The sequence below is a fragment of the Oratosquilla oratoria genome, chromosome 25 (genome assembly GCF_046742065.1).
Source record: "Oratosquilla oratoria isolate Oo_2021 chromosome 25, ASM4674206v1, whole genome shotgun sequence".
NCBI lineage: Eukaryota > Metazoa > Arthropoda > Malacostraca > Stomatopoda > Squillidae > Oratosquilla > Oratosquilla oratoria.
Window position 1 is genome coordinate 25,430,161 of NC_134801.1, and position 15,099 is coordinate 25,445,259.

The following is a 15,099-nucleotide window of genomic DNA, read 5'->3' on the forward strand; positions in this document are numbered from 1 at the left end:
AGGACCTCACCTTGAAGACAGTTTTTCTCTTGGCCCTTGCGTCTTCCAAGAGGGTCGGGGAGTTACATGCCATCTCTTATCGAGTCGCCCACTCGAAAGGATGGCAAGAGGTCTCCTTCACTTTTCTGCCCCAATTCATTGCCAAAAACCAGGATCCGGCCAAAGCCGACCCCAGATTCTGGTCCTTTAGTATCCCTTCCTTATACGACTTTGTAGGGGGCGAACATGCAGAAATGGTACTATGCCCGGTACGTGCTATCCGTACCTACCTCAGGAGGACTAAGCATCTTAGACCAGACTTGCCAAGATTGTTCGTCTCTTCCAGGGGTAAGCCCAAGCCCGTCACTAAGACTTCCATTTCTTACTGGATCAAGGAAGTCATCCGCAGGGCCTACACCATGAGCCCCACGGATTGCCCTAGAGCAAAAGCTCATGACCTCAGGGCAATAGGGACCTCCCTAGCCTTCCGAAAGAACCTGTCGGTCAACCAGGTCCTTCAAGAAGGTATATGGAAGTCCCAGACTACGTTCACTTCCTTTTACCTCAAAGAAGTCATGTGGGAATCCTTAGGGACCTTCTCTCTGGGTCCCATAGTGGCCGCCCAGGAAGTCCTGAGATGACATGCCCCTTACCAATGGCACACAGCCAACCCTGAGACCTCATCTAGGTTCTGGTTCGGCAACCACCGTGATCCCTATCCAAAGTCCTTCTCATACTCCTACATTCCCTTACCGCACCGAGGGCTCTCAAGCATTCCAAGGGAATCAATTCAAGCCCTGCAAGTGGTACAAAGTGAGTATACCCTGTCTGTCTCCATTCCTGGGAACAGAACTAGGTACCCTTCACAGTTTAGGGAAATGTATAAGGGTCTGGTCAACATAGGTCTTAGCGCAAAAAATTTTTCCTTACGGAGGTTTCCCAGGCTAGATAACTACTTCCTTCCCTCCTAAGTCCGAGTCTCCTTGGGTAAGGAGTACCGAAGAGTTTGTATTCTTCGAAACAAATGTAATTTTCGCAGGAAAATAAATTTTTCCCTGATACAAACCTGAGGTACTCCTTACCTCTAATGGCCCTCCTCAGCCACCCCTCTAATAGTTCCTTCTACCTGGCCTGTCAAACCTCGTGATTAATTTCATACCTGGCTCAGACAATGGTGCTTAGCGACCTATGCTTGTGGGGGAAGGGGGGGCCCCTTACCGAGGATAATGGTTGCCCAGACCCATGGAGTGAGGTGCTTTTCAAACAACACACAGTGTTAGCGGTAGAAACCTTGGCTTCGCGAAGTAATCCTTGGGTAAGGAGTACCTCAGGTTTGTATCAGGGAAAAATTAATTTTCCTGCAAAAATTACATTTTTTGCCTTTTTTGCCACACTCGTCACACTTCCAGGCCATTTCAAGAAAAACCTATCCAAGGAAGTTTATTTTCTCTTCCCTTCCAGAATGCTTCAGAAATGAGTTAGGCAAGTTCATTAAATAGCTCCAATGCACGACTGGTTGCAACTGGGTGTTTCCTTTTAATGAACTGCAAGTCTCTCCCATATTCCCAACATTTCCTTTATCTCACTTGTAGAGATAACTTTCTTCTCCTCTGGCTCCTCCTCTGAATCAATTTCACTCAAAACTTTCATACACTATTGCTCTTGTAGCATCTTTAACTTTTCCATCATCAATTCCTCAGAGCTCCACAATGAGCTCATTTACATCACTTTCATCCCCCTCCAGGACCAAGGTCTTTCCAAGGGACACAATCTCCTTCACTGGCACTTCAGGTTCAGGTTGGAATCCTTCAAAGTCCCATTTGGTCACAACCTTAGGCCACAGCTCCTTCCATGCAGAGGTCAAGGTTTTTGTTTCACTGCCAGCCCATATCAATGTTTTTGAAATGTATCATGATGTAGTAGTGGCCCTTCCAGAACTCTCGAAGGGTGAGGTTTGTGTTCTCTGCGACATCAAAACAGTGGTGGAACTGGTGAATGGTGTAGAGCTTTATGAAATTAGAAATCACCTGCTGGTCCATGGGCTGCAGGATAGGGACCAAAGTCCCGGTGGGCAAAGCACTTTAGCACGTTTAAGTACTGATACAATGGGTCACCGTGACTGAGTTCAAAATGAAATTCAATTATGATATCAAATGTAAGCTGCACCATAGTCCCAGTGGGCAAAGCACTTTAGCATGTTAAAGTCCTGATACAACGGGTCACTGTGACTGAGTTCAAACTGAACCTGACTTACGATATAGTGGAAGGTAGAGAACCTTGAACTCTTAGAGGATGTCGTCTTCCAGGTTTGATGGCTGAGCAGGAGCATGGTTGAGGACAAGAAGGGCTTGCATGGGTAGGTTATTTTCCACTCCACAAAGAATTGCCTGGTGGCCCATGCCTTTGGGTTTGCCCTCCACATAACCTGCATTTTTTCTTTTATAATCTTATGTGACTTGAAAGGCTCTGGGGTTTTCTGAAAGATACGTGAGCAATGGCTTGACCTAGCAGTCACTACTTGCATTGGTGTACAGTATGAGAGTCAACCTATTCTTTATGGGTTTGTGGCCCAGCATCTTCTCAGCCGTTACACAAGTCCTCCTCAGCAGCATCTTACAGAAAAGCCCCGTCTTGTCGCAGCTGAAGAGTTGCTGGGGTGTGTGTATTCTTTGGTTGATATCAATTCACCGAAAGTTTTGCAGTAAGCTTTAGCTACCTTCACATCCGAAATTGCTGCCTTACCATACCTGCCAAAGTTTCGGCTATGGCATTCCTTGGGGAGACGGGACTGCTCGGACAGACAGTCTAGGGAACGACAACAACAACAACAACAGAGTGAATGCCGGTCCTTTTTCTAAAATTGTCGAACCAGCCCCGACTAGCTTTAAACCACTCTTCCAGTGCCTCATCCACTGAAGTACCTTGGATCTGCTGTGGTAAATCAGTGTAAATGGCTCTTGCCTTCCCACAGACAATAGCCTCCATCATGGTATCTCCTGACAGCTGCTTCTCTGTTAACCACACCAACAACAAAAAATTTCATCTTTTCATGGACAGAGGTTCAGAGCTTAGAAATTATTTCAATGACCTTGGCTGGTGTTATAGCCTTTATCGACTCCCTCTGCCTTAGTATGGTACATATTGTAGAGGTACTATGCTCATACTGCTTAGTCAAGTCAATAACTCATGCACCACACTCATGTTTTTCTATAATTTCACACTTTAATTCAATGGACATCATCCTCCTTTTCTCAGCACTCTTCTTTCCACTCACTTTCTTAGGACCCATGGTATAAATAGAAATTTGATAAAATAAATTAATAATAAGCACAAAACAGGACCCACGGTGTAAGGTAAGTTGAGAGTGGAGGATAGATGGAGAAAGAGGAAAAGGACAAAAGGTAGGGAGGTGCTTAGAGTGAACTGCTTAGATGAGAAAGAAAAGGAGGAGGAGTAATGGAGGTAGCTTAGAGGAGTAGGAGGGAGTGAAGGATAGAGTAGAACTAGGAGTGGAGGAGGAATGGGGATGGTTGAAGGAGGTGAGTCACAAGGTGTACAAAGATGGTGTGTGTAGTGATGCAAAAAAAAATGTTTTTTCAATTGCAAGTTTTATTTAACTTGCTTTTATGAGTTTTTTGTTTTTTGTTTTTTTACACATCCAAATTTGTTCAGATATTAAATATCAAGTATATGAAAACAGGTGTAAGTACTTGATTCATCCCTCCACATATGTGTATCTAATCCAAAGAGACATCAGCCAGAGCATAAAAATAAACAATTTATTAATTGACCTTTTTAGTCACGACTCAGATGCTGCAACAAGTGTAGATACTGTATATGGGCCAATATGGCTACCTTACAAAATTTACTCTCAGTATAATCTTCAAAGATAAAACACTCCAAATTTCCTTGTCATGAATGGTTAAACATGCACATACAATAGAATATACAATCAGGTATGCACAAATCAATCGTGGTCTATGGGCCTGGGATTTTTTTTTTTTTTTTTTTTTAAATAAAAAGCTGCGGGCTTCACCAGGGGCTTGGCTGCGCAAACAGCGGCCTACGGCTGCAGTGCTCCGCGCTCTAATCCCACGACAGGGATCCCGTGTTGGGGTTCCACCCGGAGGCCGAGGCTGAGGCCAAACCCAAGGGACATTTTTTTCCTGATCAGTTCAAGGGAACATGGCGACCACTGAGGACTTGCGACCACTGAGGACTTGTTACCTTGGAGGACTTGTTACCTTGGAGGACTTGTTACCTTGGAGGACTTATTACCTTGGAGGACTTATTAACTTGGAGGACTTATTACCTTGGAGGATTTATTACCTTGGAGGATTTACAACCTCGTAGGACTTGCAACTTCAGAGGACTTGCACCCTCGTAGGACTTACGACCTCGAAGGACTTGCGGCCTCGAAGGGCTTACAACTTCGGAGGACTTGCACCCTTGCAGTACTTGCATCCTCGGAGGACTGGCACCCTCGGAGGACTTGCACCCTTGGAGGACTTGCACCCTGGGAGGATTTGCACCCTGGGAGGACTTGCACCCTTGGAGAACTTACAGCCTCGAAAGGCTTACTGCCTCGGAGAACTTACGACCTCGGAGGACTTACAGACCCCCCTCTCCAAGACATGTAACATTTTTAAAATGTGTCACCTTTGAAATTATTTAATTTCTATTATTATTATTTATGTTATTATTTATATCATTATAAACTTTATTGACTTATTTTTATTCATTTATCATTATTATAATTTTTCCGCATCCGACCTACTTATGGACCAAAAGGTCTCCTGTTGGGAAAACCCCTTACACGGTGTGCCCAGATTGCCATAACACGCTGGTTCAGTTTTGGTCAAAATGAGCAGAATGGTCAAAAGTAGAAGAGTTTATTTTTAGGTAGTTATTAAAACTACTATTGCATCTATTGGTGTGTGGAACAAAAAGGATGGGAGGAAATAGAAGGAAGGGTAGAGAGTGGTGGGATGAGGAAACAATGAAGGTTGTAGAAGAGAAGAAGCGAGCTTTCACAGATTGGTTACAAAATAGGACGAGAGGTACAAGAAAAGTGAAGAGAAGTAAAGTGTAAGATAAGGAGGCAAAGAGGAGAGCAATGTGAAATGGGATAAGAGTATAAAAGAAAAATTTGAAAGTAATAAAAAGATGTTTTGGAAAGAAGAGAGGAAAAGGAGGCAAATCAAGTAGAGAAAAGGTAAAAGGTACAGATGGAGAGATGATAATGGTAGAGAAGGCAGTAAGAGGAAGATGGACAGAGTATTTTTGGGTGTTGCTAAATGTGAAGGATAGGGAGGGAAAGGTAGTTACAGTGGGAAGTGCTAAGAAAATGACTGTGATGAGTGAGGAAAATGGAGAAGAAATAAGGAAGGATGAAGTGAAGGCAGTTATTAAAATGAGAGCAGGTAAGGCACCTGGTCTGGATGAATGTCATGCAGAATGTCTGAAAAAAGGAGGTACAGTGATGGTGGATTGGCTGGTGAGGTTATCTAATGTTTGCTGGAGAGAGGGTAGAGTGTTGGAGGACTGGAGGAGTGCCTGTATAGTTCCGCTTTACAAGGGAAAAGGGGACAAGTGTGAGTGTAGTAGTTTCAGAGGGATTAGCTTAAGTGTAGTTGGGAAGGCTTATGGGAGGGTCTTGATCGAGAGGATTAGGAAAGGAACAGAGGGAGTAATTGGTGAGGAACAGTGTAGGTTTAAGACAGAGGTTGCATAGATCAGATTTTTGTGGTAAGACAGATATGTGAGAATGCTATAGGAAAAGGTAAGGATGTTTTTTTGGATTTTTATGGATTTAGAAAAGGCTTATGACAGGATTGATATTTCCTGTTTGGGTTGATCTCCTTTCCTGCATGAGGGGATGGAGAGGGGGGTCGCCGAATTCATGAAGCGGCCTTGCTGTGGATGTGCTGTGTCTTGCGACACTGCTTCTGACCCAGAGCAGTGGACAGGATGCAGGGATGACCCGTTATCCAGGAGGTGCCAAGATAGGAGGGAGGGTGGAGCGGAGTGGAATATATGGGAAATGAAATGGGTGGGAGTGATTTCTATGCCTTTTTCTTTTTGGCTACCCCCTGTGTAAGGGGGAAAAAGCCTTTGGTATATGTATGTATGGGTTGATCTTTACTTTTTTCTGTGGTCTTTTTGTAGTTTCTTATTTCTTCTCCATGCACTTTTACATATTCATTTCTATTCTTGATATATATTTGCCATTTTCCTTTTTTTTTTTTCTCCATCTTTTCTTGGCTTTGTCTCTTCTGCCTTTCACCTCACTGCATCTTCTATTAAACCAGTATTTAATGTACACCTCTCGTTTCTGTCTTGGTACATATTTATTCACTCTTTCATTATAGATTTCCATCAAGATCATCCATTTCTCTTCTACTTTTGTCTCTTCAATGTAGAATTTTTCCCAGTTTGCATTTTGAAAGAATTTCTTAAGTTTTCCAAAGTCTGTTTTGTTGTACATCAATCTTCCTTTTCTGTATTTTTCATTTCTCTCCTTATACATTTCTTCCTTTAGTTCAGCCTCTATTAGTATGTGGTCACTCTTTCAAAATGGTGTCTTGTATTCAATTTTATCCACAATGTCAGGTTCTGTTGTAAATATTAAATCCAATTTCAACATGGTATTTTGATTTACCCATTGTGTCATTGTATGTTCTATTGTTATATCAAGTAATACATTTCCCCGTAGATCCTCTACGCCCTTCACTGTCATCTCCCAACAGGTTTCTTTGTAGTCAAAATCCCCCATAAGTACCAGGTTACCTCCATCCTTTTTTATTTCATTTAATGAATACCTTGTATCACCCAACATTTTCCAAATGCTTGCCCTCTTTCCAAGAGCCCATTTTTGGGGGCACATAAATCACCATAAACTTTCTACTTTTCATGTCCATCTTCAACTTTTATCATAATCATTTCCACACAGTTTTTATCCTCAGTAACCTTCGTCACATTTAAGTTTTTCTTGGCCAAGAACATGATTACTCCTCCCTGTTTCTAGCTTCTATTTTTAATCCAATAATTGTATAACCTATGTCCAACACTATTAGGTGGTATTGGACCCCTTAATTTCATCTCCACAATTCCCATTATGTCTGGTTTTTCATCTAATGGGTAATCATTTAGTTCATTCAATCTTGAGCTTAATCCGTCTGTTAGCATAGGCCACTTTTTTTCCTTCTCCATCCTGGTTTCTGTTTCCTTTGTTTTGTTTACTTTCATGCACCATTTTCTCAGCCTCATGTCTATTACCCTCTGATAGAACTCCTTGCTTTCGGTCTCTGTTCTCTTCGCATTTTTTCCCCTTAACTTCACCTCTTAGTGTCTTCTGTTTCCTCAACACTCCTTTCTCTTTTTATCCATTTCTGTTGTAATGTTCACTCCTTGCCAACTTACTTGCTTTTCCTTATATGTCTTCTACTACCATTTGCAATCTTAATCTTATCTTTAGAGGTCGATTTTTCTTTAAAACATTGTCCCATCCTATACTCTATATCTTTCTCTACTTCCTGGTCACCATCTTGTATTTCTTTTAGAATTGATATTGCGGTTTCTTTTTCTCTCATGTACCTCACCAGAGAGAAATGGAGACAGATAGGGAATTGATGACAACAATAAGGAAAAGACAGTTGCAATTCTTAGGACATATAATGAGGAGGGAAGGGTTGAAAGAGGTGGTGATGACGGGAATGGTGGAGGGAGGGAGAGCAAGAGGAAAGCAGAGGGAGAAGTATATGGACAGGCTGATGAGGGCGACGGGAAAACAACTCAAACCAGCACAGATGTTACAAGTAACTAGGGACCGTGACCAGTTGCGCTCCATGGTTGCCGAAAGCCAAGAGGATATGGCACGACGGTAAGGTAAGGTAACCTCACCAGATCATGTTTTTTCTTTGGTCCATATACCACGATACATTTTTTCCTATCCACTGTGTTTCTGACCCAATTTGCTTTTTCTTTAATTACTTGAATTATTGTATCCTTTGCATTTTCCTGCATTTTATAGCGTTTCTTTAAAATCAATTTCTTCATTTTCTCTGTTTTCATTCCATTTCTTAATCTGCAAATTTTCCTAATTTTTCTTCAATTCTTTCAAACATTGCCTGTATTTTATTTACCTCTTTTTTTAAGTTCTTACTATTGGTAGTATCATTTTCATCTTTTTATTTTCACATTTAACATCCATTAGATCTTATTTTAATCCCTTTAGTTCATTATTTAGTTCAGAATTCATTTTCTTCAGTTCACATATCATATTGTTAGCTTGGAATAAGCCTTTCACTAACTCTGCAATCTCCTTCCTTAGTTCTATGAATTCATTCTCCCACAATTTTCTATTATTACTCATCTCCCTTTCCATGTCTAAGAATCAATTCAAATTTCATTTTTCAAACTTACCAAAACTAGTGTCTGTTATACAGTCGAAGCAACCTTGGCATTTCAAGGCCTCTGTTTACATTTAATTTCAGTGTAATGCCACCAGAGGTCTCTGCTTTTGAGTCAACATTCGTCTCAAAATAATAATTATTATTTTCTTGCATTTTCTCCCATTAAATCAATTTACAAAACACTGCAGAGAAATCATTTTGGGTAACCACAAGTGTCCCCCTCCCATTCAATACAAACCAGGCCTCTTGTTTTCCTTGTACTATTGAGAATTTTTGTATTATTTGGCAGCCTTTGGAGCTCTAGTTGATAGGTGTTGACAGCTCGGAATTAAAGGGGGTGTAATATTGAACATACCTTTATTTTGTTCTTTAGTGTTTGAACTCTGAATAATTGCTGCTTTTAAACATTTTCTCCTTATCCTGTCAGTTCCACATAGAATTAATTCTGCATGGTCCCAGGTGGTTGTTTTCTTGGTGTGTGACACAAGCATTGGTGGCCATGTTGTTTCACACAGCATTCTAATTTTCATGTATGCAGGTTTTTATATCATGTTTTACCAATGTAAAACTTGCTAAATCCTTTCCATGGAATTTTTTAGAAACCAGTTTTGTTTTTTTCATTATTCTTTTTTACTTTCATGAATTTTCCGATTGTCTTGCTAGTCTGGAATACTATTTTCTTCTTCCTCTTGTTCTTCAGTTGTGAGCTAATGTCCTTCACTCAGCCAATTGTTACATCTTATCCTTAAGTTTTTCCTGTTCCCAGACATTTGGTCCACCTTAACTTTTCCTAGTATTCAGTGAACCCCCCCCTCCCTACCTCCTCTCTGTTGCTCTTATTAAATCTCAGTTATGTGTATTATGACTATGTACTGGAAAAAATTGTAACAAGTGAAAAGTCATACTAATAAAGGCTCCATCCTCACTTTGTATTTATTTCAACAGACTTGTCGGCAAAGTTCCACCTTTACCTCAAACCACTCACTCCAATTCTAATTCTAATACAGGCTCTACTACTCTTGTAAAAACTCTTGACTGCTCTTAATAGTTTACCTCCCACAGTGCCTTCCTGTCTACCCTGCCTTTTCCAAATCCATAAAGGCCTAAAAAAATCTTTACCTTTCCCTAAAGCCTTCTCACATATCTGCCTTACCACAAAAATCTGATCCATACAACCCCTACCTATCCTAAACCCACTGTTCCTCACCAATTACTCCCTGTGTTCCTTTCAATCACAGGCACTCCTCCAGCATTCTACCTTCTTTTAGACAAACATTAAACAACCTCACCAGCCAATACATCATCACTGTAACTCCCTTTTTTAGACACTCCACATGACACCCATCTAACCCAGGTGCCTTAACCTGCTCCCATCATTTTAATAACTGCTTTCACCTCATCTTTTCTTATTCCTCCTCCATTTTCCTCATTCATCACTATCATTTTCTTAGCACTTCCCACCTTCCTCTTACTGTCTCTTCCATTATATCTCTCCCTCTGCACCTTTTACCTTTTCTCCTCTACTACTTGTACCCACTATATATGTAAATGGGGGTCGATGGTGTTTTTAAAAGTAACAACAATTATTCATAGTTTTTCTAACATTTGTTGCAGGGAGGGGGGGAGTGTCTGTCTCCCTTGACCCCCATAAATTTTAAGGTTTGATTGCATATAAGAGAAAATATCTTAGAAAATTCCAGCAATGTTTCATTATCCCATTCTACCTTTTTATGTCCATTTCCCACATGGATCTCTTTCCCCAAAGGAATACAACATAAACCCTTTGGAAGACCTTGTGCACTCTTGCATGTGCATATCTTTATGTTATCACCTTTCCAAGGCTGAGTGTAGGAATGGTTGAGTGGATATATGAGAGGAACTCGCATCTCAACATTTTTCTCATTTTTTTTTTTTACAAAAGTGCATGAATTTCATTTGACATTTATTAACATTTTTCATTTCTAAAAGTACAGTTGTGAATGTAAAATAATAATAACAATAATAATAATAATAATAATAATAATGATAATAATAATAATAAAAAATAAAAAGAATTAAAAATTACACGGCTAGAAAAGCTCTCTTAAGAACTTTCTCCTTCTTCTTTCTTTTCTTCTTGCTTTCCTTTAATCGATTCACTGCCTCAACAAAGAACTGTGTGTCAGTACAAAGGTCCAGGCGGTCTTTCATATACTGCAAGCCAGCAAGGTTGAACCCAACCATATCCTTGAAAAAAAAAAAATAATAATAATAATAAAGAATAAAAGATTAATAATAATAATAATTGATAAAATAACTATATATATAAATGCATAGAAATAAATTTAAAAAATAAGCAAATCTAATCAAAGGAGAGTTTTACCAAAACTTTGTAAGTACAAAATTCTGAGCATAAAAGGTTGTAGAATTAAACAAAATAATTAACTGCAGTCATAAACATATTGCTGTAACAGAATTATTAGCTGTCTCCAGTCACCAATACAAAAATCCAAATCCAAAACTAAGAATGAAAAAGAAGAGACAGTATACATCTAAGTAGTATCTCCTGTGGCCATCACACTTACAATATACTAATACAGGCAAGACATTTTGAGATTAGGAGGGTTGTTGGTGGAGTATTTTAAGTTTGGTAACCTGTTTTGAAACACTTATTTACCTAGTTGTATTATACAGGAAGGAAGCTATGCTTGTTGTGACCCATCTTTGTATCTTTCAGCAAGTTTTTTCTTAAAATCTTGAATAGTGTTTGCACACACTGTTTCTTTATCTAACTAATTCCAGGTATCCATTACTCTGTGAGGGAAGCTTTTTTTTTCAGATCTCTTCTATAATTATCCTTTTTGAGTTTCTTTTTAGTAAATCATTCCTATCTAGGACTTCCATTCCTTTCATGATTCTATAGATAGTCAGCAGATCTCCTCTTTCTCTTTTTTGTTCCAGAGTTGGTAATTCCAATTTGGACAATCTTTGGTATGTTAATTTGGAAAGAGTTGGTGCCAACTTTGTCGTTGCTCTTTGTATTCTTTCTACATACATATACCAAAGGCTTTTTCCCCCTTACAAGGGAGGTAGCCAAAAAACAAAGGCATAAAAACCATTCCCACCCATTCCATCCCTAATACACTCCACTCCCCTCCACCCTCCCTCTTATCTTGGCACCCCCTGGATGACGGGTCATCCCTGGATCTTGTTCACTGCCCTGGGTCAGAAGCAGTGACTCAAGACACAGCACATCCACAGCAAGGCCACTTCATTAAATCGGCAACCCCCCCTCTCCATCCCCTAATGCAGAAAAGGAGAAGACGGGGAGAAATCCATTCGGGCTGCGTCAAAATTTTTCTCATACATACTACCTCACCCCATCCATTCCACCTCATGCATCACAACATCATCCATATACAACCATTTTCCATTCACCCCTGGCTTCTGTCCCCTCCTGTCCTTCCTCAACAGACATTCTCCTCTTCCCCAAAGCCTCTTTCACCCCATCCATCCATCTCATCCTGGGTCGCCCCCTCATGTTTACTCCCTCCACATCTGCCTTCCATACCTCTTTTACTAGCCTTTCCTCACTCACCACTCTCTTTCATCCACCCTATCTCCCAACTCCCTTACCAACCCCGTTCTCCTCCTCACCTCCTCATTTCTCACTCTATCTAGCCTAGTAACCCCTATCATACTTCTCAGACACCTCATCTCAAACACATTCAAACTCCTTCTCTCTTCCTCTCTTATGTTCCATGTTTCTGCCCCATACAGTGCTGTCGGCACAACCACTCCTTCATACAATCTCCTCTTAGCATCCATTCCCAAATGTCTATTTCTCATTACACTTTTTAATCCACCAAAGCATTTACTTGCTTCTCTCAATCTACATTCTACCTCCACCTCCACTCCTCCCTTTCCTGCCACATTCGCACCCAAGTATCTAAAACTATCCACTTCCTCCAGTTGCTCTCCTTTAATGTTCACTTCAAGTCTGCTGCCACTTTCACCCCTTGTACATCTCATCACCTTACTTTAACCCACATTTATCTTCAACTTTCTTCTTTCACACACTCTCCCAAACTCTGTCACAACTTCCTCAATCCCTCTGATCCTGCTACAAGCGCAGTGTCATCTGCAAACAACAGCTGGCTCACCTCCCACTTTTCTCCATTTTCTTTAACCATCTCCAATTCCTGACCCACCCTGTGGTGGGGGGAAAAGAATGCTGCCACCAAGTATTCCCACTTGGATCGTAAGAGGCAAGATAAACAGGACGGGGATTGGGACCAGGCACCCTTTTCCCTGTAGTCCCACAGGGGACATTCCTAAAAAAAAAAAAGTAAAGTATTTTTCTAATTTCTTTATATTCTTTTTAGTACTGGGTGTCCATAGTGTTGCTGCTTACTCCAGTTTTGGTCTTATCAGTGTAATATTTTTTTAATAATTTCCTCATCCAAGTAGTCAAATGCCAATTTCATTGACCTTAGTAGGTTGAAGGTTTCTCCGACTATTTTACTGAAATGTTTGTCTGGTGTCATGTCTTTGCTGATTATTACTCCATGGTCTCTTTCCGAGTTCACTTTTTTGACTTCTTCACCAATTTTATAATTTCTTGATATTCTGTTTTTACTTTTTCCAAACTCCATTATATTACATTTCTTGATATTGAAGTTCACTTCCCACTTTTGAGTTCATTTCCAGATTTTGTCCAGGTCTAACTGTAATTATTATGTAGTGATCTGAGTGTGTATATGTTTTTGTGTGGATGTTTTGAGTGGTACAGGTGGTAGATTGTTATAAATGAGAAGTATGCTATATATATTTATATACATGTGTATATATGGTCCAGATGGAATTACAAATTGGATATTAATAGAATGTATGACAAAATATATAAGATATTTGATTACTCACTCAAAGAAGGAAAGGTACCACAAAATTGGAAAAATGCCAATATCGTACCAATTTATAAAGGGGGGGATAAGGAAAGTCCAACAAACTATAGACCAGTCTCTCTTACAAGCACAATAGCAAAAACATGTGAAAAAGTTTTCAAAAGTAGATGGATTAAACATCTGGAAGAAAATAATATACCGAATCCAAAATAATTTGGCTTTAGACACAAACATGATATGTTTTTACTCAAGACTAATAGAAATAATGCAAGAAAGGGACAGATGGGCTGATTGTGCTTTTCTAGATTTACAAAAAGCATTTGATAAAGTACCACACAAAAAGCTACTCAGAAAACTCAAAATAATAGGTGGTGTACAAGGAAAGTTATTGAAATGGATGGAAGATTTCCTGAACAGAAGAAGAATGAGGGTGGTACTTAGTGACAAAAACTTGACCTGGGAAGAGATGATAAGTGTCCCACAAGGTTCTGTATTGACTCCAATAATGTTTGCCATATACTGTATATTAATGACATGGATGAAGGTGTGGAATGCTGTATGAACTTTGCAGATGATGCAAAACCACTAAAGAAAATAAGTACAGAGGAAGACTAAATCACTACAGAAAGACCTGAATAAAGTCTGGGAATGGAGTCAAAAGTGAAAAGTGAACTTCAACATAAAGAAATGTAGTATAATGGAGTTTGGAAAAAGTAAAAATAGAATATCAGGGCAATATAAAATAGTTGCAAAGAAAGTAAAAAAAGTTAGCTTAGAAAGGGACCTAGGAGTAATTATTAGCAAAGACACATCACCAGACAAGTACATTAACAAAATAGTTGGAAAAAACCTTCAATTTACTAAGATCAAATAAAGTGTCCTTTGACTACTTGGATGAGTAAATGGTAAAGAAAATATTAGTCACTGATAAGACCAAGATTGGAGTATGCTGTGACACTATGGACACCTAGTACAAAAAAGAATATAAATAAATTAGAAAGAATCCAGAGAGCAACAACGAAGATGGCACCAACACTCTAAATTGACATACATACGAACAAAGATTGTCTAAACTGGAACTACCTGTCCTGGAACAAAGAGAAAGAGATCTAATTTACAGAATCATGAAAGGCATGGAAGTCCTTGACAGAGAAGTGGGATAAAAGAAAAACAAGAGGACATGAAAAGAAACTAAAAAAGGATAGTTATAGAAGAGATCTTGAAAAAGAAGTTTCCCACACAGAGTAGTAGCTGTCTAGAACAAATTGGATGGGACAACACTGTGTGCAAAAACTATACAAGAATTTAAGAACAAACTAGATGCTGAAAGATACAAAGACAGGTCACTACAAGCATAGCTCCCTTTCCATATAATACAACTAGGTAAATACTTAACAGCATTATGCTACCCAACAGTAACACAACACATATGGATTAAGGTGAAAAATGTTATATGAACATCTTTGCAGACGACACAAAACTGCGAAAGAAAGTACAGAAAAATAATGAATTGCTACAGAGAGACCTGGACAAAGTCTGGGGATGGCGTCAAAAGTGGAAAGTGAACTTCAACATTAAGAAATGTAGTTTAATGGAATTTGGAAAAAGCAAAAACAAAATATCAGGACAATAAAATCGTTACAAAGGAAGTAAAGAAAGTTAGTTTAAAAAAGGACCTAGGAGTAATTATCACCAAAGACATGTCCCCAGACAAACATATAAACAAAATAGTCTGAGAACCATATAATTTACTAAGATCAATAAAGGTGCCTTTTAATTACTTGGATGAAGTAATGGTAAAAAAATATACAGGTACTCCTCGT

At 39.4% G+C, this 15,099-nt stretch overlaps 1 protein-coding gene across 1 annotated transcript in view; it reads right to left on the minus strand.

Moving 5' to 3' along the window:
* Positions 1-10,322: 10,322 nt before the first annotated feature.
* The window catches only part of LOC143038870 (WD repeat-containing protein 3), a 100,427-nt gene continuing 95,650 nt past the window's right edge, over positions 10,323-15,099 (minus strand). Inside the window, exon 19 of the mRNA XM_076208522.1 lies at positions 10,323-10,619. Coding sequence (XP_076064637.1) covers positions 10,455-10,619 — 165 coding nt within the window. The 3' untranslated portion in view covers positions 10,323-10,454. The remainder of the gene's footprint in view (positions 10,620-15,099) is intronic.